Source organism: Phoca vitulina, unplaced genomic scaffold (assembly GCF_004348235.1).
Source record: "Phoca vitulina isolate PV1807 unplaced genomic scaffold, GSC_HSeal_1.0 scaffold9, whole genome shotgun sequence".
Taxonomy (NCBI): domain Eukaryota; kingdom Metazoa; phylum Chordata; class Mammalia; order Carnivora; family Phocidae; genus Phoca; species Phoca vitulina.
In genome coordinates this window covers 57746958-57772799 of record NW_022589712.1, presented here as the reverse complement: position 1 = coordinate 57772799, position 25842 = coordinate 57746958, and the positions used below count along the sequence as shown (strand labels likewise).

Here is a 25842-nt window from a genome sequence, read left to right as displayed (position 1 = left end):
TCCTTATTGAAAGGTTACCCATAATCTATTTGGTTTCATTTCTTTGGATCTTGGTGTAGATTCTTTCAAACATTATAGTTATGAGTATGTTACATTATTTAAAATTTTCATATGTAACTATTTTCTTAAGCTATTTCCAAATGGCAAATAATGGAAAACACTATTTTTTTTTTTATATATAGCCAGGAGAATGAGAAGACTTTTTGTATTAAAAAAAAAAAAAAAACAAAAAAAAACCCTCAGAAATTTGCTCACCTGTGATGGGTTCAACCCATTATGTAATTAGATTATTATATTTTCACTTCCTTCTACATAGAAATCTCATTTTACAGGAAGTATAGCTTGATATGAAGTAATTTTGATATATTTCTCCCTATCTCACTTAAGGGAAAACAAAGTAATAAGTTAATTATTCTAAGAGGAAAGTGTATAATTGAAGTTATATAATGTAGGTTTTCCTAAATTCTGTTTCTTTCTCTGTAATAAAATAAGTTTATGTTCATATTATATAACAGTAATTCTGTTTGCAATCTCCAGTGACATATTCACTGTCTCATGTGTTATAATAAGTGACTAAATTATTCTCAGTTTGCAAAAGGAGATTTGCTACTTAAAACAATCTTCAAATTTCTCATAAAAAATTATACATACAAAATGCATTATTTTAATATAATAAGTTTTATACTGAGACTAAGACAATATCTGTAGACAAAAATCTTCCAAAGTTTAGAAGAGGAAAAAATGTTTTGAAAATCAGTAGCAATGTCAAGGGGCGCCTAGGTGGCTCAGTCGTTGAGCGGCTGCCTTTGGCTCAGGTCATGATCTCGGGGTCCTGAGATTGAGTCCCGCATCGGGCTCCCTGCTCAGCGGGAAGCCTGCTTCTCCCTCTCCCACTCCCCCTGCTTGTGTTCCCTCTCTTGCTGTGTCTATCTCTGTCAAATAAATAAAATCTTTAAAAAAAAAAAATCAGTAATGATGTCAATTTATGAGAAGTAATGAAAATAATGTTCCTTATTTTTTGTGTGTGAAAAAAATGTTTTATCGTCCTTTACTTGTTAATGATTTTTATTTATTTATTTATTTATTTATTTATTCATTTATTCATTTATTTATTTTCCTATAGGCACATTGGGAAGGTCTCACAGGCAGAATAACTTTCAACAAAACCAATGGCTTACGAACAGATTTTGATTTGGATGTGATCAGCCTCAAAGAAGAAGGTTTGGAAAAGGTACTTGAGTCATTCAACTTATTTACTTTAATTATTAAATGAAACAGATCCCAATGAAGAAATAAGGAAATATTCCCTCTTGTAGTCACATTTCATTAACATTTGACTTTATTGACTAACTCTTAAAATACATATTCAGTTCATTATATTGAATATAATAATTGAGGATTAGTATTCAAGTATAAAAAATGTCTTAAGACAATTAAATATTTTATTTTCTCACCAAGTTTTTCTTATACTGTGAAATGCATATAATGTTTATTAGCCTTAAGATTTAATATAATAATTAAAAATATTTATACTTGTATTTGCATAGACTTTCCTATTTGGAGCAGGTCATAAAGATTAAATACAGAAGCATATTTCCATTGCTGGGCCATATTCAAATGAAATGTCTGACTTAATGTACACAAAGTAAATTAGGTAAGAACATAAATACATTACACTGGTCTATCTTATTTGATTCTATATCTAGGGTAAAGTCAGACAATGATTACAGAATTTGGGTATATGCTTACTTTAAAAATATTTTAGTGTAGGGGCGCCTGAGTGGCTCAGTCGTTAAGCGTCTGCCTTCGGCTCAGGTCATGATCCCAGGGTCCTGGGATCGAGCCCCGCATCGGGCTCCCTGCTCGGTGGGAAGCCTGCTTCTCCCTCTCCCACTCCCCCTGCTTGTGTTCCTGCTCTCGCTGTGTCTCTCTCTGTCAAATAAATAAAATAAAATCTTAAAAAAAAAAAAAATATTTTAGTGTAAGTTATTTAAATATAAATAATATACATAATAATATAATAATATAAATATACATAATAATATAATAACATAATAATATAATAATAATATAAGTATAAATAATATATGCATTAATATATTTTTTCTGATAGACTCATTGAAAGTTTATTAAAAAGATATTTTGATAAGAACTTAAGAAAATAATTATATTTGACTGAGATAATATTGTTTTCAAGATAATAAGGTGTCTTATATTTCATCTAGCTATTAAACATGAAGCATTACTTATAAATGGAAACTAAAGAAGGAAATTGAGTCAGAAGAAGGGATCTTTTAACCTAAGGGACAATAGCATATTTGAATGTTGATTCAAATGATTCTGGAGAGAGAAAACATACATTTTTGATAATGTTGCCAAGGTAGGGAGAAATACATCATGACCAACTGACGACTAAAGTTGACAGGAATATTACCTCCACCCACTGAGAGTTTTAGATTGTACCCTTTAAAAGACCATGCAAAATAACAAACTGCAAACCAAATATTCATGCGGCAGTCACTTCCTAACCGCCTTTCTCCCATGATGAGAATATTATTCTATACCCAAGACTGGAATTGATAATGGTGTGGTTTAGTCAGCTCTTAATGGGTTTTATACCAGTATTTACTGGAGTTGTTATCTTATTTTCTTGGAAGTTTACAAGTCACTAAGATGAGCTTTGGCCATTGTTTGTATTTCAATACATCAATAAAGAAATGGCAATGACTTTCTTGTTACTGTAGCCTCTGTAAAGGACACATTAGAGAAGCTTTCTTTAAGCAATAGTGGGGATTATAGAAAGACCCTGAATATAATGGTTACCAAGTACATGGGATGATCAACCAGACTGATAAGCAAGGTACAATGTGAGTTAGACACGTTGCCTTGAGATTTCAAAAATATTTTGTATATTCCTCTGAAATTTGAAATTTTGTTTTGATAAATTAATTACACACAATCTTTATCTTCAAGGGGCTTTTTATATAGAGTGATTAGATAACACACTTTAGAATAAATACAATGGAAAACTGTTTCAAGCTTTAAAAGAGTAATAAAAGAGTATTTCTGAAAAAGGATATAATTAAGTAAAGAGTCACGGTATATGAGGTACTTAGAACTAGCCTTTGAATAATGGAGAATTATTGATTGGTAGAGATTGAGTCATTGCAGAAAGAGGTAACAATATGGGGAAAGACATATCATCGTATTTTATTTGATCATTTTATACACACACACACACACACACACACACACACACACACACACAAATATGCACATAGAAGTGGGAGATAGAGCATTTTAAAATGCTAGATTTAGGTCATAAAGGAAGCACCATGTTGAGATGTTTGTGATGTATTAGTATACAATATGAAATCAAAGAGAGAATAGCCTGGAGGTCTATGGGATGTGTGGAAATTTGGATTAATTTTAATATGGAGCCATGAATCTCAAACTATTCTGAGTAGAAGTGAGAGATGAATAAACAGTGACAGAGGCAGTAACTGAATCTTCAGCAGTGTTGTTAGTTCAAGGAATAGCAGAGCATTGGGATTATGCTTTTAAGGAGTAATGGAGGAACCAGGTGATAAAAGTAGGAGAATAAAGGCATCAATCAAAGATTGGTGAAGAAAATAGTGGGGAAAATTATCATTAGAAAGAAATTGGAACAAATCTGAAGAGGCACATAAAGTACTGAGGTTCGGTGAAGGTAAGTTAGAGAGAAGGGGAATTAAAAGTTTGAATCAAATGCTTTCAGTATCTTCAAAAATTATTACATAAGGGGCGCCTGATTGGCTCAGTCAGTTAAGCATCTGACTCTTGAATTCTGCTCAGGTCATGATCTCAGCATTGTGAGATCCAACCCCGCATGGGGTTCTGCGCTGGGCAGGGAGTCTACTTCAGATTCTCTCTCTCCCTCTTCCTCTGCACCTCCCCAACCCTCATCGCATGCGCTCTCTCTCTCAAAAAAAAAAAAAAAAAAAAAAAATAGTACATAAGTCATCAACTAAAAGAGGGTGGTTGGATTTAGTTTAGTCAGATCTTAAGAATAATGGGAATTTTTTGGCAATGCCATTGTGACAGACTTGGCTTTGAGTCGTAGGAATAAGGTGCTGCTAAGTAGCAAAAGGTACGCATTTTTGTAATCTAGTAGAATGGTTAAGAGATCCAGGTATGGATTAAGGCAGAATTGGGCTCAAATCTTTGCTCTGCCATTTACTATTTATGGACAACTTTCTTAACCTCTCTAAAACACAGTGTCTTAACTGCATCGGGGGTGATAGCAGTATCTAATTTATGAAGACTAATGAGTCTTGCCAACTTTACTTTTATTTTGTCCTCAAAACTATAGTTACCAAACCATAGCTGTAAAGACAGAGTTCCTACCTTGATAGAGTTCACAGTTTGGAAGGTTCAACAGATAGTGATCCAAGAGGCTTAAATTCCAATTCCAATTCTGTCACAAGTGTGTGAACTTCACCCTTCCACCCAAGTTCTCTGTGCCAAATTCCTCATCTCAAAAAATGTAGAGTGCAAAGGACTTCCCTCTGGGACAGGCAAAAGTGAGAATACCATGGCCTCTAAGAGAACCTGGAAATACAATCTTTATAGGTGTCAAGGCTAAGAATTTAATTATCCTATTTTATCATGATTAGGTGAGGAAAATGAATTAAAAAATGTATAAAATGCTAGTTTTATCCATTACTTCTCCTCATGCCTACTGCCTTTTCCTAGCTTTATCTTGGTCATCTTTGTCCAGCACACTTCATTTATTCATTTGATCCTCTAACAAATATAGAGTGAACCTCTATTTTGTGCTCTTATGGAGGTTATATCTTAGTGAAGGGAACCTGCCAATAATAAATGGACGCACAAAAGTACAATATAGGGTTAGGCAGTAATAAATGCTAAAAAGAAAGATGACTTGTTTATATGTTCAGGGAACTGAGTTTGGGGTTGAAATGAGACTATGAACACATCTTTTCCACTTAGCGCCCAGAGATCAGATTGAATCTTTTCCATTCTATCTTGACAAGAACCTTGGTTGGAACCCAGCCCACTTAGCGATTGTCCAAGAAGAGTCACTAATACTGCAGACACAGCCAGTCACATCTGTCCAAACAAGCTCCCCAGGCCGTGACAGTGCCTTCTCTGGAGCAGAGGAGGAGGAATAAGGGGGTAGGAGGAAACTGCAGGTGCCATTCCAGATTTTGTCTACCTCCGGCAATAGGACAGTTTGTTTTCTTTAAGTCCTGGTGTTCAGTACTCAAGACTTGGAAAAGGAAAATAAGAATAAGTGGTTTTCCCAGCTTGAATTCTTCTGTTCAGTTCAAAGACCATATTGTGTATTCTACTTCCCAAAAGTAGAATTAGATGGACCCTAAACACAAAATGTTTAGGATCCATCTATTTCTCTCCACATCCATTGTTGCAATCATAGCCAGGGTACCTTTCGCCTGGACATCTGTTTGTTGGAGCCCCAACAAACATCTCTGTTCTGTTCCTCCTTACAATTCATTCCCCAGATGACAGCAGCCAGACCAGTGTCTTTTAAAGCAAATCGATCCATGTCATTGCTCTGTTTAAGTCCTTTCACTTATTTCCACTGTATTTTGATTAAAATCCATATTTACAAATATGATTATTGCCTCCCTTCCCCCTCACCTCTCACTACCATCTCAGATGTTTTCTGTGCTTTAATTACACTGTCTTTTGCTGCTCATTTTTCCATAGACACAAAGTTTTCTCTATTACTTTGGTAGTAGAGTTTTCCCAGCCTAGAGTTTTCCCTAGCCCTTTGCCTGGCTAACTCTTACTCATCCTGGGGGGGGGGGGGTCACAGATTAAATCTTTCTTCCTTAGATAGGCATCACATAAGCCTGACCAAATTTAACTTTCTCATAGCGCCTTGTGCTTTTCCTTCCTGGCACTTATCACAATGTGTAATTATATATGCTCCCAGTCCCACTGTTTGCATATTCAAGGCCTAGCAAAGTCTCTGGCACAAAGTATATCCTCAAGAAGTATTTATTGACTAGCAAATGAAGGAAGGGTCACCGTAAGAATCATAAGAAATACTTCCCATATTCAAGTGTCTGGTGCAAATTTATTTTCCTATGGCACAGCATTTACTTTATTTTATTTTTTATTTTCTTCCCAGTTTGTCCCCTTACCTACACAGTGGGAACAGAGAAATCCAGTGCTTAGTCAATGGGCTGGGGTTGTGAGTCAAGGCTTCAAGGGGTACAGGATTTTATTTTATTTTTTTTATTTTTTTATTTTTTTTTAAAGATTTTATTTATTTATTTGACAGAGAGAGACACAGCGAGAGAGGGAACACAAGCAGAGGGAGTGGGAGAGAGAGAGGCAGGCTTCCCGCCGAGCAGGGAGCCCGATGTGGGGCTCGATCCCAGGACCGTGGGATCATGACCTGAGCCGAAGGCAGACGCTTAACGACTGAGCCACCCAGGCGCCCCTGGGGGGTACAGGATTTTAGAATGCCCAAGAAGGCAACACTGAAGTCTGAGCTTGCAAGGATGCACAATGCACCCTCCATAGTACAGTGTAATCCTGATACCCCAGTTCTGCCTCAAAGAGGAAAAATAATTCTTCTATTTATAGAAGTTCCCTTTTTTCATCATATAAGTTTATGGTACAGAAATAAACGAAGACCACTTAAACGAGAACACACAAGTTATTATTCAGAGCTTGCTGTAGCACTTGCATTTGGCAGAGATGCAAAGGCTGGTAGGTCAGTGGGAAAGCTTTACAGTGGAAAAGAAGAAAGGCCTCAGATGCGGTCTGATTGGAGATTGTTGGCAGGAGGAAACGTGGACCACTGGCAAAAAATAGGCAAGTTGGGGGTTATTGAGTAGATCTTGACCATTTGGCAGATTGCTGCAGAGGTTGTGGTTTGGCTTCCCAGATAGTTTTCTCCAGAGGCCCTGGGTCAAGTTCTATTTCATACATGGTCAGACTGTTGTCTTTTTATATACTCAGTCTGTCAATGGAATTACTGAAGTCTCTTGGAAAGAAAGGAAGAAATAGCACAAATAGTAAGGTCAAGAAAAATTGACATGAGGAAAGTAAAAATGTCATCATAACTGACAATAAAATGAAGTTTTTTATTTTATTTTTTTCTTTGAATATGTAACTAGGGTATGATTTACCACTGGAAATGGTTTAACGTTACTTACCTCATCCTCTGAAGGTTAGCTATGTGCTTAGGAAAGACCAGCTTTAGTTGGAACTAAACACTTGATTAAATGGCATAAGATGTTAAGAAATATTGAGAAGATGCTTAGAATATAACTTCACAAGGATTCTGTGTAGAGCAAAAACAGTTGGAATCTTTTACATAAGAGAGGTTTGAATTAAGTTGATGACTCCATGATAATGGTGTATTTCCATCACAAGGTGAATTATCTAGAGGCCTTTTTTTGGAAAATAACAACTTATACTTAAAAAAGAATTTTTTTAAGGAACTATAATGCAATAATAAAGTCACTTATTCATCTGAAACTAATATAACACTGTATATTAATTATACCTGAATTAAAAATAAATAAAATAATAATAAAATCACTTATTCCTACCACATGATTGAGTTTTCTTATCAAATGTGTTTTGTAACCACTATATATGTCATGTGCTTTCCAAAAAAAAAAAAAAACCCACAAAATACAACAACAACAACAAAAGTCTCTGTTCAAATGGATTTTTATTGTACTAGGAATATTAAATTCTAAGTAGAGGTATTAAACTAAAATCATTCTTGTATACCTCTCCTATCTTTTTTCTAGCATCAAAGTTAGCTATTTGTTTTGGTTATTTTGCTGATAGGTTTTTGAATGTGATATTTATATTAAAATAGAACTTGGAGAATAGAATTTTCTGTCTCCTCGGTGGAAATTGTTTAATTAATCCCTATGCAAATTGGCTTTGTGTGTTAATATTATATTAATTTTGAAAAAAAAAAGTAAGGATAAAACCAGTACATTTCTCTGTCCAGAGATGGTACTAAGGACCCTGCAAGTGTTTAGGACTATGAACAATAACACGGTGTTTGCCTCAGCATGTTTTTATAATAAAATCAGCTTCTAACTTACATATCCTTAGGGGAATTTTTGAAAAAGCAAAGTGACTACAAAAAGCAATTTTATGGAATATATGTTTGCCAATTTCTACAAAGTTAAGAATTTATATATATAATATAAAGCAAGATAATTCATATTTGCAAACTTTTCTAAAGTGTAACTTTATCATATTTTACTTTTTTAAAAAATTTTATCATGTTATGTTAGTCACCATACAATACATCATTAGTTTTTGATGTGGTGATCCACGTTCCATTATTTTCGTATAACACCCAATGCTCCATGCAGTACGTGCCCTCCTTAATAACCATCACTGGGCTAACCAATCCCCCTCCCCACTCCCCTCTAAAACCCTGTTTGTTTCTCAGAGTCCATAGTTTCTCATGGTTCATCTCTCCCTCCGATTCCCCCCACCTTCATTTTTCCCTTCCTTCTCCTAATGTCCTCCATGCTATTCCTTATGTTCCACAAATAAGTGAAACCATATGATAATTGACTTTCTCTGCTTGACTTATTTCACTGAGCATAATCTCCTCCAGTCCCATCCATGTTGATGTAAAAGTTGGGTATTCATCCTTTCTGATGGCTGAGTAATATTCCAGTGTATATATGGACCACATCTTCTTTATCCATTCATCTGTTGAAGGGCATCTCAGTTCTTTCCACAGTTTGGCTATTGTGGACATTGCTGCTATGAACATTGGGGTGCATATGGCCCTTCTTTTCACGACATCTGTGTCTTTGGGGTAAATACCCAAGAGTGAAATTGCTGGGTCATAGGGTAGCTCTATTTTTATTTTTATTTATTTATTTATTTATTTAAAGATTTTATTTATTTATTTGACAGAGAGAGAGATAGCGAGAGCAGGAACACAAGCAGGGGGAGTGGGAGAGGGAGAAGCAGGCTTCCCGCCGAGCAGGGAGCCCGATGTGGGACTCGATCCCAGGACTCTGGGATCATGACCTGAGCCGAAGGCAGACGCTTAACGACTGAGCCATCCAGGTGCCCGGTAGCTCTATTTTTAAATTTTTGAGGCACCTCCACACTGTTTTCCAAAGTGGCTGTACCAACTTGCCTTCCCACCAACAGTGTAAGAGTGTTCCCCTTTCTCCACAACCTCTCCTACATTTGTTGTTTCTTTCCCTGTCCATTTTTGCCATTCTAACTGGTGTAAGGTGGTATCTCAATGTGGTTTTGATTTGAAATTCCCTGATGGCTAATGATGATGAACATTTTTTCATGTGTCTGTTAGCCATTTGTATGTCTTCTTCAGAGAAGTGTCTTTTCATATCTTCTGCCCATTTTTTGACTTGATTATTTGTTTTTTGGGTGTTGAGTTTGAGAAGTTCTTTATAGATCTTGGATACTAGCCCTTTATCTGTAGTGTCATTTGCAAATACCTTCACCCATTCTGTGGGTTGCTTCTTTGTTTTATTGACTGTTTCCTTTGCTGTACAGAAGCTTTTTATCTTGATGAAATCCCAAAAGTTCATTTTTGCTTTTGTTTCACTAGCTTTTGGAGATGTATCTTGAAAGAAGTTGCTGTGGCCGATGTCAAAGAGGTTACTATGTTCTTCTCTAGGATTGGAAGGATTCCTGTCTCACATTGAGGTCTTTCATCCATTTTGAGTTTATCTTTGTGTATGGTGTTAAATGAATGGTTGTGAATGGTTGAGTTTCATTCTTCTGCATGTGGCTGTCCAATTTTCCCAGCACCATCTATTGAAGAGACTGTCTTTCTTCCATTGCATGTTTTTTCCTGCTTTGTCGAAGATTATTTGACCATAGAGTTGAGGGTCCATATCTGGCTTCTCTATTCTGTTCCATTGGTCTATATGTCTGTTTTTGTGCCAGTACCATGCTGTCTTGGTGATCACAGCTTTGTAATATAGCTTGAAATCAGGCAATGTGATGCCCCCAGCTTTGTTTTTCTTTTTTGACATTTCCTTGGCGATTTGGGTTCTTTTTTGATTCCATACAAATTTTAGGATTGTTTGTTCCAGCACTTTGAAAAATGTCATTGGAATTTTGATTGGGATGGCACTGAAGGTATAGATTGCTCTAGGTAGCATAGACATTTTAACAATGTTTATTCTTCCGATCCATGAGCATGGAATATTTTTCCATCTTTTTGTGTCTTCTTCAATTTCTTTCATGAGTGTTCTGTAGTTCCTAGAGTATAGATCCTTTACCCCTTTGGTTAGGCTTATTCCGAGGTATCTTACAGTTTTTCGTGCTATTGTAAATGGAATCATTTCTCTAATTTCTCTTTCTATGGTTGCGTTGTGAGTGTATAAGAAAGCAACTGATTTCTGTGCATTGATTTTGTATCCTGCCACATTACTGAATTGCTGGATGAGTTCTAGTAATTTGGGGGTGGAGTCTTTTGGGTTTTCCACATAAAGTATCATGTCGTCTGCGAAAAGAGAGAGTTTGACTTCTTTGCCAATTTGAATACCTTTTATTTCTTTTTGTTGTCTGATTGCTGTTGCTAGGACTTCTAGTACTATGTTGAACAATAGTGGCGAGAGTGGGCACCCTTGACGTGTTCCTGATCTTAAGGGAAAGGTTCTCAGCTTTTCCCCATTGAGGATGATATTCGCTGTGGGTTTTTCCCAGAGATGGATTTTATGACCTTGAGGAATGTTCCCTCTCTCCCTATACTCTGAAGAGTTTTAATCAGGAAAGGATGTTGTATTTTGTCAAATGCTTTTTCTGCATCAATTGAGAGGACCATATGGTTCTTCTCTCTCCTCTTATTAATGTGTTCTATCACATTGATTGATTTGCTAATGTTGAACCACCCTTGTATCCCGGCGATAAATCCCACTTGGTCATGGTGGATGATCCTTTTAATGTATTGTTGGATCCTATTAGCTAGGATTTTGTTGAGGATTTTGGAATCCATATTCATCAGGGATATCGGTCTGAAATTCTCCTTTTTGATGGGGTCTTTGCCTGGTTTGGGGATTAAGGTAATGCTGGCCTCATAGCATGAGTTTGGAAGTTTTCCTTCTGTTTCCATTTTTTGAAACAGCTTCAGTAGAATAGGTATTATTTCTTCTTTGAATGTTTGGTAGAATTCCCCAGGGAATCCATCAGGCCCTGGACTCTTGTTTTTTGGGAGGTTTTTGATCACTGCTTCAATCTCGTTACTGGTTATTGGCCTATTCAGGTTGTCCATTTCTTCCTGTTTCAGTCTTGGCAGCTTATAGGTTTCCAGGAAGGCCTCCATTTCATCCAGATTGCTCAGTTTATTGGCATATAGTTGTTGATAATAATTTCTAATAATTGTTTCTATTTCCTTGGTGTTAGTCATGATCTCTCCCCTTTCATTCATAATTTTATTAATTTGGGTCCTTTCTCCTTTCTTTTGGATAAGTCTGGCCAGTGGTTTATTGATTTTATTAATTCTTTCAAAGAACCAACTTCTAGTTTCGTTGATCTGATCTACTGTGTTTCTGGTTTCTAATTCATTGACCTCTGCTCTAATCTTAATTATTTCTCTTCTAATGTGTGGCTTAGGCATCGTTTGTTGCTTTTTGTCTAGTTCTTTAAGGTGTAGAGTTAGTTGGTGAATTTGGGATTTTTCTATTTTTTTGAGTGAGGCTTGGATGGCTATGTATTTCCCCCTTAGGACAGCCTTTGCAGTATCCCATAGGTTTAGGACCAATGTGTTTTCATTCTCATTGATTTCCATGAATTGTTTAAGTTCTTCTTTGATTTCCTGGTTGACCCAAACATTCTTGAGCAGAGTGGTCTTTAGCTTCCAAGTGTTTGAATTTCTGCCAAATTTTTTCTTGTGATTGAGTTCCAGTTTTAAAGCATTGTGGTCTGAGAATATGCAGGGAATAATCTCAATCTTTTGGTATCGGTTGAGACCTGATTTGTGACCCAGTATGTGGTCTATTCTGGAGAAAGTTCCATGTGTGCTCGAGAAGAATAAGTATTCTGTTGTTTTAGGGTGGAATGTTCTGTATGTATCTATGAGGTCCATCTGATCCAGTGTGTCTTTCAAAGCTCTTGTTTCCTTGTTGATTTTCTGCTTAGATGATCTGTCCATTGCTGAGAGTGGAGTATTGAGGTCTGCTACAATTAACGTATTGTTATCAATATGACTCTTTATTTTGGCTAACAGTTGGCTTATGTAGATGGCTGCTCCCATGTTGGGGGCATAGATAGTTACAATTGTTAGATCTTCTTGTTGGATATACCCTTTAAGAATGATATAGCATCCTTCTGTGTCTCTAACTACAGACTTTAGTTTAAAATCTAACTTGTCTGATATAAGAATTGCTACCTCAGCTTTCATTTGAGGTCCACTGGCATGGAAGATGGATCTCCATCCCTTCACTTTCAGTCTGGATGTATCTTTAGGTTCAAAATGATTCTCTTGTAGACAGCATATGGATGGGTCCTGTCTTTTTATCCAATCTGCAGCCCTGTGCCGTTTTATGGGAGCATTTAGACCATTCACGTTGAGAGTGATTATTGAAGGATATGAATTAATTGTTATCATGTTGCCTGTGAAGCCGTCGTTTTTATAGATTGTCTCTGTAAATTTCTGTTGTATATCACTCTTGGGGTCTCTCTCCTTTTATAGGACCCCCCCTTAATATTTCTTGCAGGGCTGGCTTAGTGGTCACATATTCTTTCAGTTTCTGCTGGTCTTGGAAGCTCTGCATCTCTCCATCCATTCTAAATGACAGCCTTGCTGGAAAAAGTATTCTTGGTTGCATGTTCTTCTCGTTTAGTACCCTGAATATATCTTGCCAGGCCTTTCTGGCTTGCCAGGTCTCTGTGGATAGGTCTGACATTATTCTGATGTTCCTCCCTCTGTACGTAAGGAATCTCTTCCCCCTAACTGCCCTTAAGATGGTTTCCTTGGTTCTAAGATTTGTGAGTTTTATTATTACATCCTGGGGCATTGGCCTGTTTTCTTTGATCTTGGGAGGGGTCCTCTCTGCCTCTAGGACACGAATGTTTGTTTATTCCCCAGATTAGGGAAGTTCGCAGCTACAATTTGCTCAAATATATCTTCTAGTCCTCTCTCTCTCTACCCCCTCCAGGATTCCAATAATTCTGACATTGGAACACCTCATGGTGTCACTTATTTCTCTGATTCTATTTTCATGGATTCTGAGTTGTTTTTCCCTGGCCTCCTCTTTTCCCTTTTTATCTATTGTCTTCCAGGTCGCTTATTCGTTCTTCTGCCTCAGTTACCCTAGCTGTTAGATTATCTAGATTGGATTGGATCTCATTTATAGCATTTTTAAATTCTGCCAATTCAGCTTTCATTTCTGCCCTTAGAGACTCTATGTTGCCATTAATTGATTTCTCCATTCTAGCTATTGTCTTCACAATTGCTAGCCTGAATTCCATCTCCGACATCTTGGTTATATCTGCATCCATTTGTAAATCTGCTGCATAAGTCATAATCTCTGAGTCTTTTCTATTTTGGGATTTCCTCCTCCTAGTCATTCTGTTGATGGGTGGTTGAGGGTATATATAGAGTCCAAATTATTGACCAGAACCCAAGCAAGATGCACCTGTTTTCTAGGGACGTTAGACTTGCTGGCCTCTTGTTTTCCCAGCCTTCTTCTGGGGGAGGGGCCTGCCGTGCTGTTACTCAGGCAACCCTGTTTGGGGGGAGTTGCCCTGCCCCCTCTGGAGGGGGATGGGCTTAGTGGGAACCAGTTTTTTGGGGCTTTTGTTCTCTGGTGGCTTTCCCTGGCGGCTTTCTGCATCTCTTCCATGAGTCAGAGCAGAAAAGACCATTTCCAACCCTCTGCCTCAGAGCAGAGAGACCGCAGTCTGTTCTTCAGTGAGCTCTCCAGGCCACACTGTCTCCATTTCTGTCCGTGCTGCTATAAACTGCAGCAGCCTGGGTTGTGCACCCCTCCGCAGCGCTCCCAGTCCTGCCTCCAGGTCGGAGCACGTCTCTGCCCTTTGTGCTTCTAAAACCGCCAGCCACTCCCAGTTCGCATGCGTGACCCCGTGGCTCTGTGTTTCCGCCCTGGGGGCTACCTTAAAGTCCTTTCCCCGCCGCTACCGGTCTGCGAGTCTGTGCCCCGTCCCCAGCACGCGAGGCTGTTGCTCACCGGCGGTGTAGGATCCCCACGGCCAGGCACCCTCCCGCTGCCGTTTATCCTCTGATACCTGCCCGCGGAATCAGGGCTCCCCGCTTCGTACCTCAAAACCAACTGCCTGCGATATTCTGCTTGTAGAGATCCAGATCTTCTTACATCTCAGGCTGGTTTTGTAGGTGCTCATAGTGGTCTGCTAGATATCCAGCTCAATTCCGGGGACCAGATGGAATAGGGTCCCCTACTCCTCTGCCATCTTTTCTCTGCTCCTATATTTTACTTTCAAGTGAAGCTTCATTTCAACTTTTGACATCATTTTTTTTCTGAATATTTACTGCCTGCATTTGGACCCACTAGTAGAAACTGGTGTCAGTAATCTATAGGCTTCTTACTAAAAACTCAAATATTTTTATAATGTATGGAGAGGGTGAGAATTAGTAGTGAAATCCTGCCTGCCTGAGTTTACAGGCATAGATGGTCCAGGATCAGAACATGTTTCAAATTGCTTTTTGAAAAACATTTTGTAGAACATATATATTTTTAGAACAAGTAATTTCTATAGAAGTCTTTGCTGTTGACCTTTCTCTAGCCTGTAGAATCCTGTACTCATTAGCTCCCTAGGAAAAAGGTGTCGGGATGGAATTTACAGTCTTCAAAATTTATCTAAGTGTGAAAATCCACACTAGATAGGTGAGAACTATTTCTTTGATAGATTTCTAGATACCTGATGCATAACAGTTTTTAATCGTTCCCTCTTTGATGGCAGTTGATACATATATTCTGGTCCCCATGATAACAATGACCCCCAACTTTCCCAGGAACTGTGATTTCTTTTGCTTCTCTGTAGGAAAGCAATGCTAATGGTGATGTTGACTAGTCAGAAATGTGTTGTTTGCTACTTAAAAGGCAAAAATGCATCCTAGTCCAGATCTGAGCCTAGTATTTTTCTTTGGAGATGTTAACCATTTAATTTGTCTAACTCTTATATAGAATTCATTATATGCCCTGTCTTACATTTGCACTGACATTTTTAGGTTGTGTGTCAGTATGTTTATAATTGTGATTTTGCTTAATAACTTTTAACCTTCATAATGATGAAATATTTAAGAAAACTCTTTACATATGATATTTATGTTTGGAAATCAGTAAATTTGAGAGCATGCAATTTCTTATTTTGGCCCATCAGAGAATACCAAATATAGACTTTTTTTCTTTCAACTACTGAATTTGAATTAAACATGTATACTAAACATAATTTTTAAAGCATTGCTTTGATTTTAAAGTATTATCTGAACTACATTTTTAATCTTGGAAAAATGGCCCTTAATTAATTGAATGTTACCACATTTTTATATTTGAGAACAGTTAATGATTCAAATTTTATTTAAAAAATCAAAACTACCACCTGTCTCTAACTCTTTCTTAATATTTAGGGTTGACTTTGCCCTAGACAAAAATAAAAATCATAAAGGTGAAAAATTTATGTTTGGATTATTCATCCTTTTCTGTTAGATGATTGTATACTTATTGATTTATTGTCCTCATATTAACACTGTAGTTCTCAAATGGTGAAATTCCAGATCCTGTGGAAATTGGTGGATAGCTGGTTTTAGGAAAGTAATTAACTGAGGGGTTCTCTGCATGGTCCTCACAGGCCAAATTACTTAACATATGAAGGTAGCTCAGTTCCCAGGTAATTGTATTTTACTCTGAATTCTTCCTATCAGGCAGCAGGTAGGCATTGCTATGAAATGGTTCATGTTTATCTCTGGGGCATCAGGTGTAAATTCCTTCTAAAGTGATCTGTTAATATGTGATCCAAAGGCAATAAACAACTATTAATTATTATTAGACAGTACTTTTATTGGACAGTAATACAAATAACTATCTCTACTTTTCATTTAAAAATTCAACATTGGAAGGGGGAGGTAAGTGAAGAGAAAAAAGTTTCTAATTTGCCTGCAACACTTAGCAAAACAACTACAATGTTGAAAAAGTTCTGTTTTTACTATTATATATCACACCATATAGGCTTGAAACCTGACTTTGTAAATTATCTGGAAAGAATGGGTATACTAGTTAACAGAAAAATATACATTCCGCCAGTGTACATTTGATCAATTGGAGAGAATCCTCATCTCCCAAATATGAGTTAGCATTTAATATCAATACCTTCCTTGTGATTTCCATTTCTCAATACCTTCAAATAGTACTATCAGGGATGTCCTCTCTTCTAAAAGAAATGGTAAATACCCTTCAAATTGAAGTATACTTAATGTGTCATATGACTAGAGGCAACTAATTATTGGGAATATTTTTTTGAACACTTATGATGGAGACTCCACATTGTGCTAAGACTGCTTTAAACATAATATACAGAGTGGTTTCTTGTGATCGCCACACAGATCTTCTTTAGAAAAGTATCACTTAGGCTCTTTGCTCAAGACATATATATGCCACAATTACTTTATTCATACATTGATGGACACTTAGATTATTTTCTTATCTTGGGTATTATAAATAATGCTGCAGTGAACATGTGGACATATATATCTTCTCAGGGTATATTTGTTGTTCTGTTTTTGGGTAAAAACCAGAAGTGGAATTGCTGGATGCTATGGTAGTTCTCTTTTTAGTTTTTTGAGGAACTTCCATACTATTTTCCATAGTTGTTGCACCAATTTACATTCCCACCAGCAGTGCACAAGGCTTCCCTTTTTTCCACATCCTTGCCAATACTTGTAATTTCTCTTTTTTTTTTTTTTTTTTAAGATTTTATTTATTTATTTGACAGAGAGAGACACAGCGAGAGAGGGAACACAAGCAGGGGGAGTGGGAGAGGGAGAAGCAGGCTTCCCACCGAGCAGGGAGCCCGATGTGGGGCTCAATCTCAGGACCCTGGGATCATGACCTGAGCCGAAGGCAGACGCTTAACGTATGAGCCACCCAGGTGCCCCAATTTCTCATCTTTTTAATAACAGCCATTCTAACAGGTGTAAGATATCTCACTGTGGTTGTGACTTGCATATTGCTGGTGATTAATGATGTTGAGAATACTCTCGTACTTGTTGGCATTTCTATATCTTCTTTAGAAAAAAGGACTAATTCAGATTTTCTGCCCATTTTTATTTGGATTGTTTGTAGGACTTCTTTTTGCTGTTGAGTTGTATGAGTTCTTTATATATTTTGGATATTAACTCCTTATCAGATGTATGATTTCAAAATATTTTCTCTCAGTCAGTAGGTTGCCTTTTAATTTTATTGATGGTTTCCTTGGCTGTGCATAAGTTTTTTAGTATGATGTATTCTCATTTATTAATTTTATTTCTGTTGCTTTTGTTTTTGGCATCAGATTAAAAAAAAATCATCACCAAGACCTATGTCAAGGATCTTACTGCCTGTGTTTTCTTCTTGGAGTTTTAAGGTTTCAGGTCTTACATTCAAGCCTTTAATCCATTTTGAGTTAATTTGTGTGTATGGAGTAAGATAATGGTTCCGTTTCATTCTTTTGCATGTGGCTGTCCAGTTCTTATTGAAGAGACTGTACTTTCCCCATTGTATATTCTTGGCCCCTTTGTCATAAATTAATTGGCCATATATATGTGGACTTATTTCTGGACTCTATTCTGTTCCATTGAGCCATGTGTATGTTTTTATGCCAATACCATACTGTTTTAATTACTATAGCTTTGTAGTATAGTTTGAATTCAGGGAGCGTGATGCCTCCAGCTTTGTTCCTTTTTCTCAAGATTGCTTTGGCTTTTGTGTGTGTGTGTGTGTGTGTGTGTGGTTCTATATAAATTATAGGGTTATGTGTTCTATTTCTTTGCAAAATGTCATTGGAATTGTGATAGGCATTGCATTGAATCTGTTAATAGCTTTGTGTAGTAGGGACATTTTAACAATATTGATTCTTCTAATCCATGATCATGGAATATCCTTTCATTTATTTGTGTTTTCTTCAATTTCTTTCATTAATGCCTTGTAGGTTTTTTTGGGGGGGCGGGTTGAGTATACTTGATGTACAATGTTACAATAGTTTCAGGTGTACAGCATAGTGATTCGACTTCTGTATACATTATGCTATGCTCACCATAAGTGTAGCTACCATCTGTCATCATACAACACTATTTCAATATCATTGATTATATTCTCTATGCTGTGCCTTTTATATCTACGACTTACTCATTCTATAACTGGACGCCTGTGTCTTCCAGTCCCCTTCACCCATTTTGCTACCACTCTACCCCATCTCCCTCTGGCAACCACCAGTTTGTTCTCTGTCTTTATAGGTCTGATTCTGCTTTTTGCTTTTTTATTCATTTATTTTGTTTTTAAGATTCCACATGTGAGTGAAATCATATGGTATTTGTCTTTTTCAGTCTAACTTATTTCACTTAGCATAATACCCTCTAGGTCCATCCATGTTGTTGCAAATGGCAAGATATCTTTTTTTATGGCTGTGTAATATTATGTGTGTATCAATCTATCTATCTATCTATCTATCATCTATCACCTATCACACTTCCTTATCCATTCATCTATTCTTGGATACTTAGGTTGTTTCCATATTTTGGCTATTGTAAATAATGCTGTAATAAACATAGGGGTGCATATATCTTTTTGAATTAGCGTTTTCATTTTCTTTAGGTAAATACCAAGTAGTGGAATTATTGCATCATATGGTATTTCTATTTTTAATTTTTTGAGGAGCCTCCATACTGTTTTCCACGTGACTGTACCAATTTACATTCCTACCAACAGTTCACAAGAGTTCCTTTTCCTCCACATCCTTGCCAACACCTATTATTTCTTATTTTTTTGATTTTAGCCATTCTGACAGGTGTAAGGTGATATCTCATTGTAGCTATGATTTTCATTTCCCTGATGATGAGTGCTGTTGAGCATGTCTTCATGTGTCTGTTGGTCATCTGTATGTCTTCTTTGGAGAAATGTCTGTTCATGTCTTCTTTTTTAAATTGGATTGTTTGGGGGTTTTTTGATGTTGAGTTGTATAAGTTTCTTTATTCATTTTAGATATTAACCCCTTATTGGGTATATCACTTGCAAATATATTCTCCCATCCAGTAGGTTTATTTTTTATTTTGCTGATGATTTTCTTCATGCAAAAATTTTTTATTATGATGTAGTTCCAATAGTTTATTTTTTTCTTTTGTGTCCCTTACTTTAGGAGAGGTATCTAGAAATATATTGTTACAGCTGATGTCAGAGAAATTGCTGCCTGTGTTCTCTTCTAGGATTTTTATGGTTTCAGGTCTCACATTTAGGTCTTTAATCCATTCTGAGTTTATTTTTGTGCATACTGTTAGAAAGTGGTCTAGTTTCATTCTTTGGCATGTAGCTGTCCAGTTTTCCCAGCACCATTTATTAAAGAGACTGTCTTTTCCTCACTGTGTATTCTTGCCTTCTTTGTCATAGATTAATTGACCATATAAACATGGGTTTATTTCTGGGCTCTCTATTCTATTTCATTGATCTATGTGTCTGTTTTTGTGCTATGTCTTATAATTTTCAATGTACAGATCTTTCACCTCCGTGATTAAATTTAATCCTGGTTATTTTATTCTTTTTGATGCAATTGTAAGTGGGATTTTTAAAATTTTCTCTTTCTGGTGGTTTGTTATTAGTGTACAAAAACATAATACATTTTTATTTATTGATTTTGTATCCTGAAACTTTACTAAATTTGTTTATTGGTTTAACAGTTTTTTGGTGGAGTCTTTAGAATTTTCTATATATAATATCATGTCATTTGCAAATAGTGAGAGTTTTACTTCTTCCTTTCCAATTCAGATTATTATTTTTTTTTTTCCTACCTAATTCCATGATGAGGACTTCCAATACAGTGTTAAATAAAAGTGACAAGAATGGGCATCCTTGTTTTGTTCCTCATCTTAGAGGAAAGACTTTTAGCTTTTCAGCATTTAGTATAACATTAGATGTAAGCTTGTCATATATGACCTTTTTTTATATTGAGATACATTCCCTTTATACCACTTTGTTGAGAGTTATCACTCTACTTAAAACATCTCTGTGAAGTCAAGAGTGCTTAGATATCTTTATTCCATTTTAGAGCTGAAAAAAGTACTGTAAAATTTGATTAAATCATTTAATGAGAAAATTATGGTTCTGAAAATAGGTTAAAAGAAAAAAGATCATCTTGACTTAGCTTATGGTTCTTGTGATTAAAACAAAACAAATCAAAAGACCCACTGGTGACAATTCCCTCAATCACTAAAAAGTTTTGAATTATACATTTCCTGTAGACTTAAAATCTAGGGATCATACAAATTTTTTTTATTTAAAATTTCATGTCACTGAAATTTCTGAAACTTATAATATTTTGTTCAGAAACCTAGACTTATAAAAGGGGATGTTTAATATCTATGATTATAGGAAATTATCGATTCATATACTATGAACCAGAACCCCTCCATCCAAATAGTACTAGAAAAGCAAGTGACAGAGAATGAAATTAGATAAATATATTTAGATGAGTGGACATCTAGCTAAATTATTTTTTATAAAAGTAATCTTGGAGGATGATGGTAAGTGAAATTGGCAATATTTTATATTAGTGATTTGGGTAGAAAGTTAAAAAACTATTTGATCAAGCTTGAGGATGTCATTAGGCAGACGACAGTGGGCAAATGATTTTTGCCAATGCTTTAGCTGGTAGAATTATATGTTTGAAAAAATCTAGCTATTTAGCTAATGGTGAAAAAAAAAAGAAAATCTAAAGGGACAAACGTGTAATAGGTATTAATTATAGACCAGGGGCAGAAAAGTGGCAGTCCAGTGCAAAATCCGATCTGCAGATGTGTCTTGTTTAGCCAACAGAGTGTTTTTTTAATGATTTTGAATTTGAAACACTTTAAGCAGGTCAGCAGGCATTCTGGGTTTTACAATATCCTTTCTGTCCTTCCCCATCCAGGTTCCTAATGAGGCCTCTATTAGCTCTAGTGATGCCTTATTAAGAACTTGAAAAGATTACCTGCTCTGGGAGCATGCAGCCCCAAGGTACACAGCTGTGAGAAGAGGAGGGTCTGGATTGTGGCTATTACTTGCTATTCTGCCTTGAGATTTTGTAAAATTTAGAAACTGCATACCTTTGCCTGGAAATTCTTACTACTGGCTTATGCCCTTTTTCTTCACACATGGATGTTACCTCTCTGGCCCCCGAAGGCCTTTCATTATTGACCCTAAATTACAATTAGACTCCGTCTTTATGACATCATGGTCCTCATAGTCTAAAGTAAATAAATTTAATTGACCAGTAAATAATTTACTTTGGAGAGAATGTTGAAATCAGTATTTTTTTCTCACTGTATTATCTGACTTTTTCCTATATTGACATAAACATCAGGAATATATAGTTTTTAATGGTAGGAGGAAAATTAACTCAATATAAGAAATTATGGTAAGAGATTTATTTTATTTTTTATTTTTTTAAAAATATTTTATTTATTTATTTGACAGAGAGAGAGAGAGCACTCATGAGCAGGGAGGAGGGGTAGAGGGAGAAGGAGAGGCAGACTCCTCACTGAGCAGGGAGCTTGACGGCAGGGTTCGATCCTAGGACCCTGAGATCATGACCTGAACCGAAGTCAGATGCTTAACCGACTGAGCCACCCAGGCACCCCAGGAGGTTTTTTTAAGACATCACTAAAAAAACATTATATGGAATCCCTGATATAGTTAATGCACTTTTTTTTTTTTAGATTTCATTTATTTATTTGAGAGAGAGAGCGAGAATGAGAGGGGAGACAGTCAGAGGGAGAAGCAGACTCCCTGCCGAGCAGGGAGCCCGATGTGGGACTCGATCCCAGGACTCCAGGATCATGACCTGAGTTGCTTAACCAACTGAGCCACCCAGGTGCCCCTAGTTAATGCATTTTTTGAAAAAAATATACTTGGGTTTGCACTTAACATACAACTATTAGAATGGCATATCTATTCTTATGAAGTACAGAAATTACTAATGTTTCTATATTTGTGTTTCTCCAATTAGAGGGAGATAGACATCTTAATAGGTTACTAAGAAAACTATGGAAATGAAAAAAAAGGATCAAAAGAGTAAATGTGATGAAATATAAAAAAAATAAAAATAAAAAGGATCATAATATTTAAGTTGGATAAGGTTATGCTGATTAGACCTTTGTTAACATAGGTAACTTTGTTGTTTAGGTATACCAGGGTAAATATTACCTGCTAAATCAATGTCACTTTAAAATTATTTAATTTATATATGAAGCTTTATTTTAAAGATAAACTGATAATTGATAGTTTTCCTTTCCTTTGAATAAGCATATTGGGTAATTGGCTAGAGGGATATGGAAAACAAAGTTTATTATCCATGACTCCTAGGTTTGAGAGGGTGGAGAAAAGAACTACTGACTTGAATCTTCTTTTGCCTCTGTTCTTCTTCAGTGCTGACCATCATTATATGGCAGGGTGATGGTGCTGGTGTACATAAACCACTCAACGTATGCATTCAGTGGCATTCTATGCTTATATATGTCTCCCAGAGGTGTGCTGGTATCATCCTATAGGCTGTATTCAGGGGGGTATAAAACATCTGAACACTGAGAATATATGGCCTAATTATCAGAGAGTTTTAGTTAAATTAAAGTACATATTAAATAGCAAACAGGTAGAAGTATTAGAATAGGTTGCTCAGATGAGATTGTGCTGTAATGTTTCCTTGGAGTATTTTGAATGCTCAAAGGTGTATTTGTAAAAGCTCCAAAGGTAATTCTGGGTATGATTTTGCCCTATCGGAGGTCATGCAAAAAACCAATCAATGCCGCTCTTAAGTTTGCCTTCACCTATTAATTTATCCTGGATCTCCAGGGTTTGCTCTGTCTTTTAGCTTTGTCTATATAACATGGCATGTTATCTTTGTAATGAGAGGATGAGATAGATCCATTACAGTAAAAGATATGCACTATTAATGAGTTTCTAGCCAGCTATCAAGGTATCATCAAATGTGGTTTATCTTGGTGAATGAAAGTTTGAATGGAAAATTAAGCTCCCATACTGACTGTAGAGGTCCTGTGGATCATTTTGTTCTTTAATGTCACACTTCACTGGACACACTTCACAGAGCAGTGAATCATGCTTAAAACAAGCAGCCTTTACTTTAACGACAGCAGATAATGCAGCAGAGGTGAATAATAAGTGTTAGCCGTCTTAACTTTCTCTTGCAGTACTTTCTCCCAGGTGCCTGATGGACAATTTACAAAGTCCATATGCTATTTTATAGATTGGAACTTGGGATCCAGCCAGTGGCCTGAATATGACAGAAAGTCAAAAGGGAAAGCCAACCAACATCACAGATTCCTTATCTAATCGTTCTTTGATCGTTACCACCATTTTGGTAAGTATTTGCTTTTCCATTTTTTTCAGATAAATGTAGATAAACATGGAAGTGGATTAAAAAGGACATTATAATTTGAACAGGGAAGAACATAATGTAATGTATTTTGCAGTTATTTAGCAATTACTGTAAAACAGAGGAGTCAAGGTTAATTTAGCCACAATTTTATTATGTTAGTCTTCAATGATGTAACTTATATTAATGTTTGGGCTGTTTATGTTGATTAATAATACAGTTTTATGTATTACTAGAAATCATTACATTTCTGCAAAATTAGGTACCATTGAAGAATTTTCAATGTTAAGATTTGAAAAATGTATTGACTTGCAGATGTATAAATAAGTTATGTGAGGGACTGCATGTGAACTTTACTTCTGCTTTCATCTCCCGCAAATATATGTTAGAGGGCATGTCATTTATTTTTCAGGATTTTTTTCTATTATCATTATATTTCAACCTTGCTTTCAATTGTTTTCATCGTGGAAAATCACTTTTGGTTTATTTATCTCTCTAATAAAATTAAATATGACAAGTACTTTTTTAAGCCAGAAAAATTTTCACCAGCAACAGACTTAATACCGATGCACTGGGTATTTTTACACCTTTTATAATTATATGTCTTAAATAGATCACACAGTAATATTTACCTATTCCTACAATGCCATTTGAAATGGGAATTTTAATTTTAGAATAATCAAGGAGCTCTTCTATTATTAAGTCAGTACTTTCTACCTACAGAATAAGCTTATCAATGCTAGTTCTTGTGTCTTCCCAGGTAGTCAATAAGAATGTGAGATTAATGTTCAGAACAAACCACCACACACTTTTAGCATTTGTATAATTTCTAAATTTGATTTATGGTGGCAAATCAAGCCAGGAGGAATTCATAATCTTGTCCTTTTATTAACAATGAGGGATGTCAGATCTCTAGGCATGTCAAAATAAAATAACTTGGGTTAAAGACTCTTGATAATGAAGCAAAGCTGGTAATCATGAAATGACAGTGATGGAAGTTCATGAGTTTTTTTAATCACTCCCTTGCTGAGAACCTCAGTGAATACTTGCTCCCTATCCATCATATCCAAACTTCCTAAGTTCTCTTTATATCTCCCTCTGTTTTCAAAGATACTCTCATACCCACCAATTTACTGGCCTTGTTCTTCAGTTGAAATGCTTCCACAAGATGCTAATACATCTCTTTTCTGCCTGTATGTCCTGGATCACATTTCCTCCTGCTAGGACTATTGCAGTAACCATGTAACCATCCTTACTGCTGACAGCCTTCTCCCTCTACAATGCACCCCACTCTTCATTATAATAATCTGTCATTTTCCTGTTACTCTCCTTATAAGTCTATAGTGAATCACTATTGACCATTAAAAAGTGCCCCAAATTTTGACCCTGATGTTCAAGACCTACTATATTTTTGTCTTCTCCCACCTTTCCTTCATCATTTCCTATTGTTCCCTTTCAGTTAACCTACTCCCGTGATTGTGTTAGCCCTGTTCCTTTTGTCTGTAATATGTTTCTCTCCATTTCTGAGATATTTTTGTACTTGTCAGTACTTTATATTATTTAGAATTAATATTACACTATTCTTTGCTTATTTCATGTGTGCAATATTTCTCCAAACATCACTGAACATTTCTTTGAGGCATAGGCTCTGACTATGTCTCCTATTTTTACATCATATGTGTCTCTACAATGCTCATAATAAGTGCTGTATTAAGAGATATCTGTAGTCTTCAGCAGTTGGCACTTCTTTTGGTGTTCTCCTTGATCCAGCCAAACTCCCAGATACATCACTTATCTTATGGCTCCAAAACTTTGCTCCGTTCTTTACATTTCCCTGTGACAATCCTATTCATCCTTCCAGACTCATCTCAAATGACAACCACTCCATGAAACTGTCTGATCTCTCCATTAAGTTGTGTGTATGTCATTGGGGGGTGTGTGGGGTTGGGGGATGTATACTTTATGTATCATAATACTCTATTATGGCACTTACTAGGCACTGTTTTTTTTATCTTAAATATATGTATATATCTGTGTGTCCATTTGACATGAATCTATATAAGGCCAATGATCAAATTTTATACTCTTTTGATATTTTAATGTTAGAGAAAAGTGCCCTATGCATAGCAAGCACTCAAATATTTGTCAAATTAGATTAAATAAACAGTATTTAATTAAATGGAAAATTAGAAGAAGTAAGCAACTTTTGAATGATTATACTTAAATATTTTTCATCTATGAAGG

At 36.1% G+C, this 25842-nt stretch overlaps 1 protein-coding gene across 7 annotated transcripts in view; it reads left to right on the top strand.

Annotated features, from left to right (window-relative positions):
* GRIK2 (glutamate ionotropic receptor kainate type subunit 2) overlaps positions 1-25842 on the top strand; it is a 1100253-nt gene that overhangs the window by 836317 nt on the left and 238094 nt on the right. For all 7 annotated transcript variants that reach the window (XM_032408162.1, XM_032408165.1, XM_032408164.1 and 4 more), the window contains 2 exons: positions 1124-1231; positions 23470-23583. In XM_032408162.1, coding sequence (XP_032264053.1) covers positions 1124-1231; positions 23470-23583 — 222 coding nt within the window. The remainder of the gene's footprint in view (positions 1-1123; positions 1232-23469; positions 23584-25842) is intronic.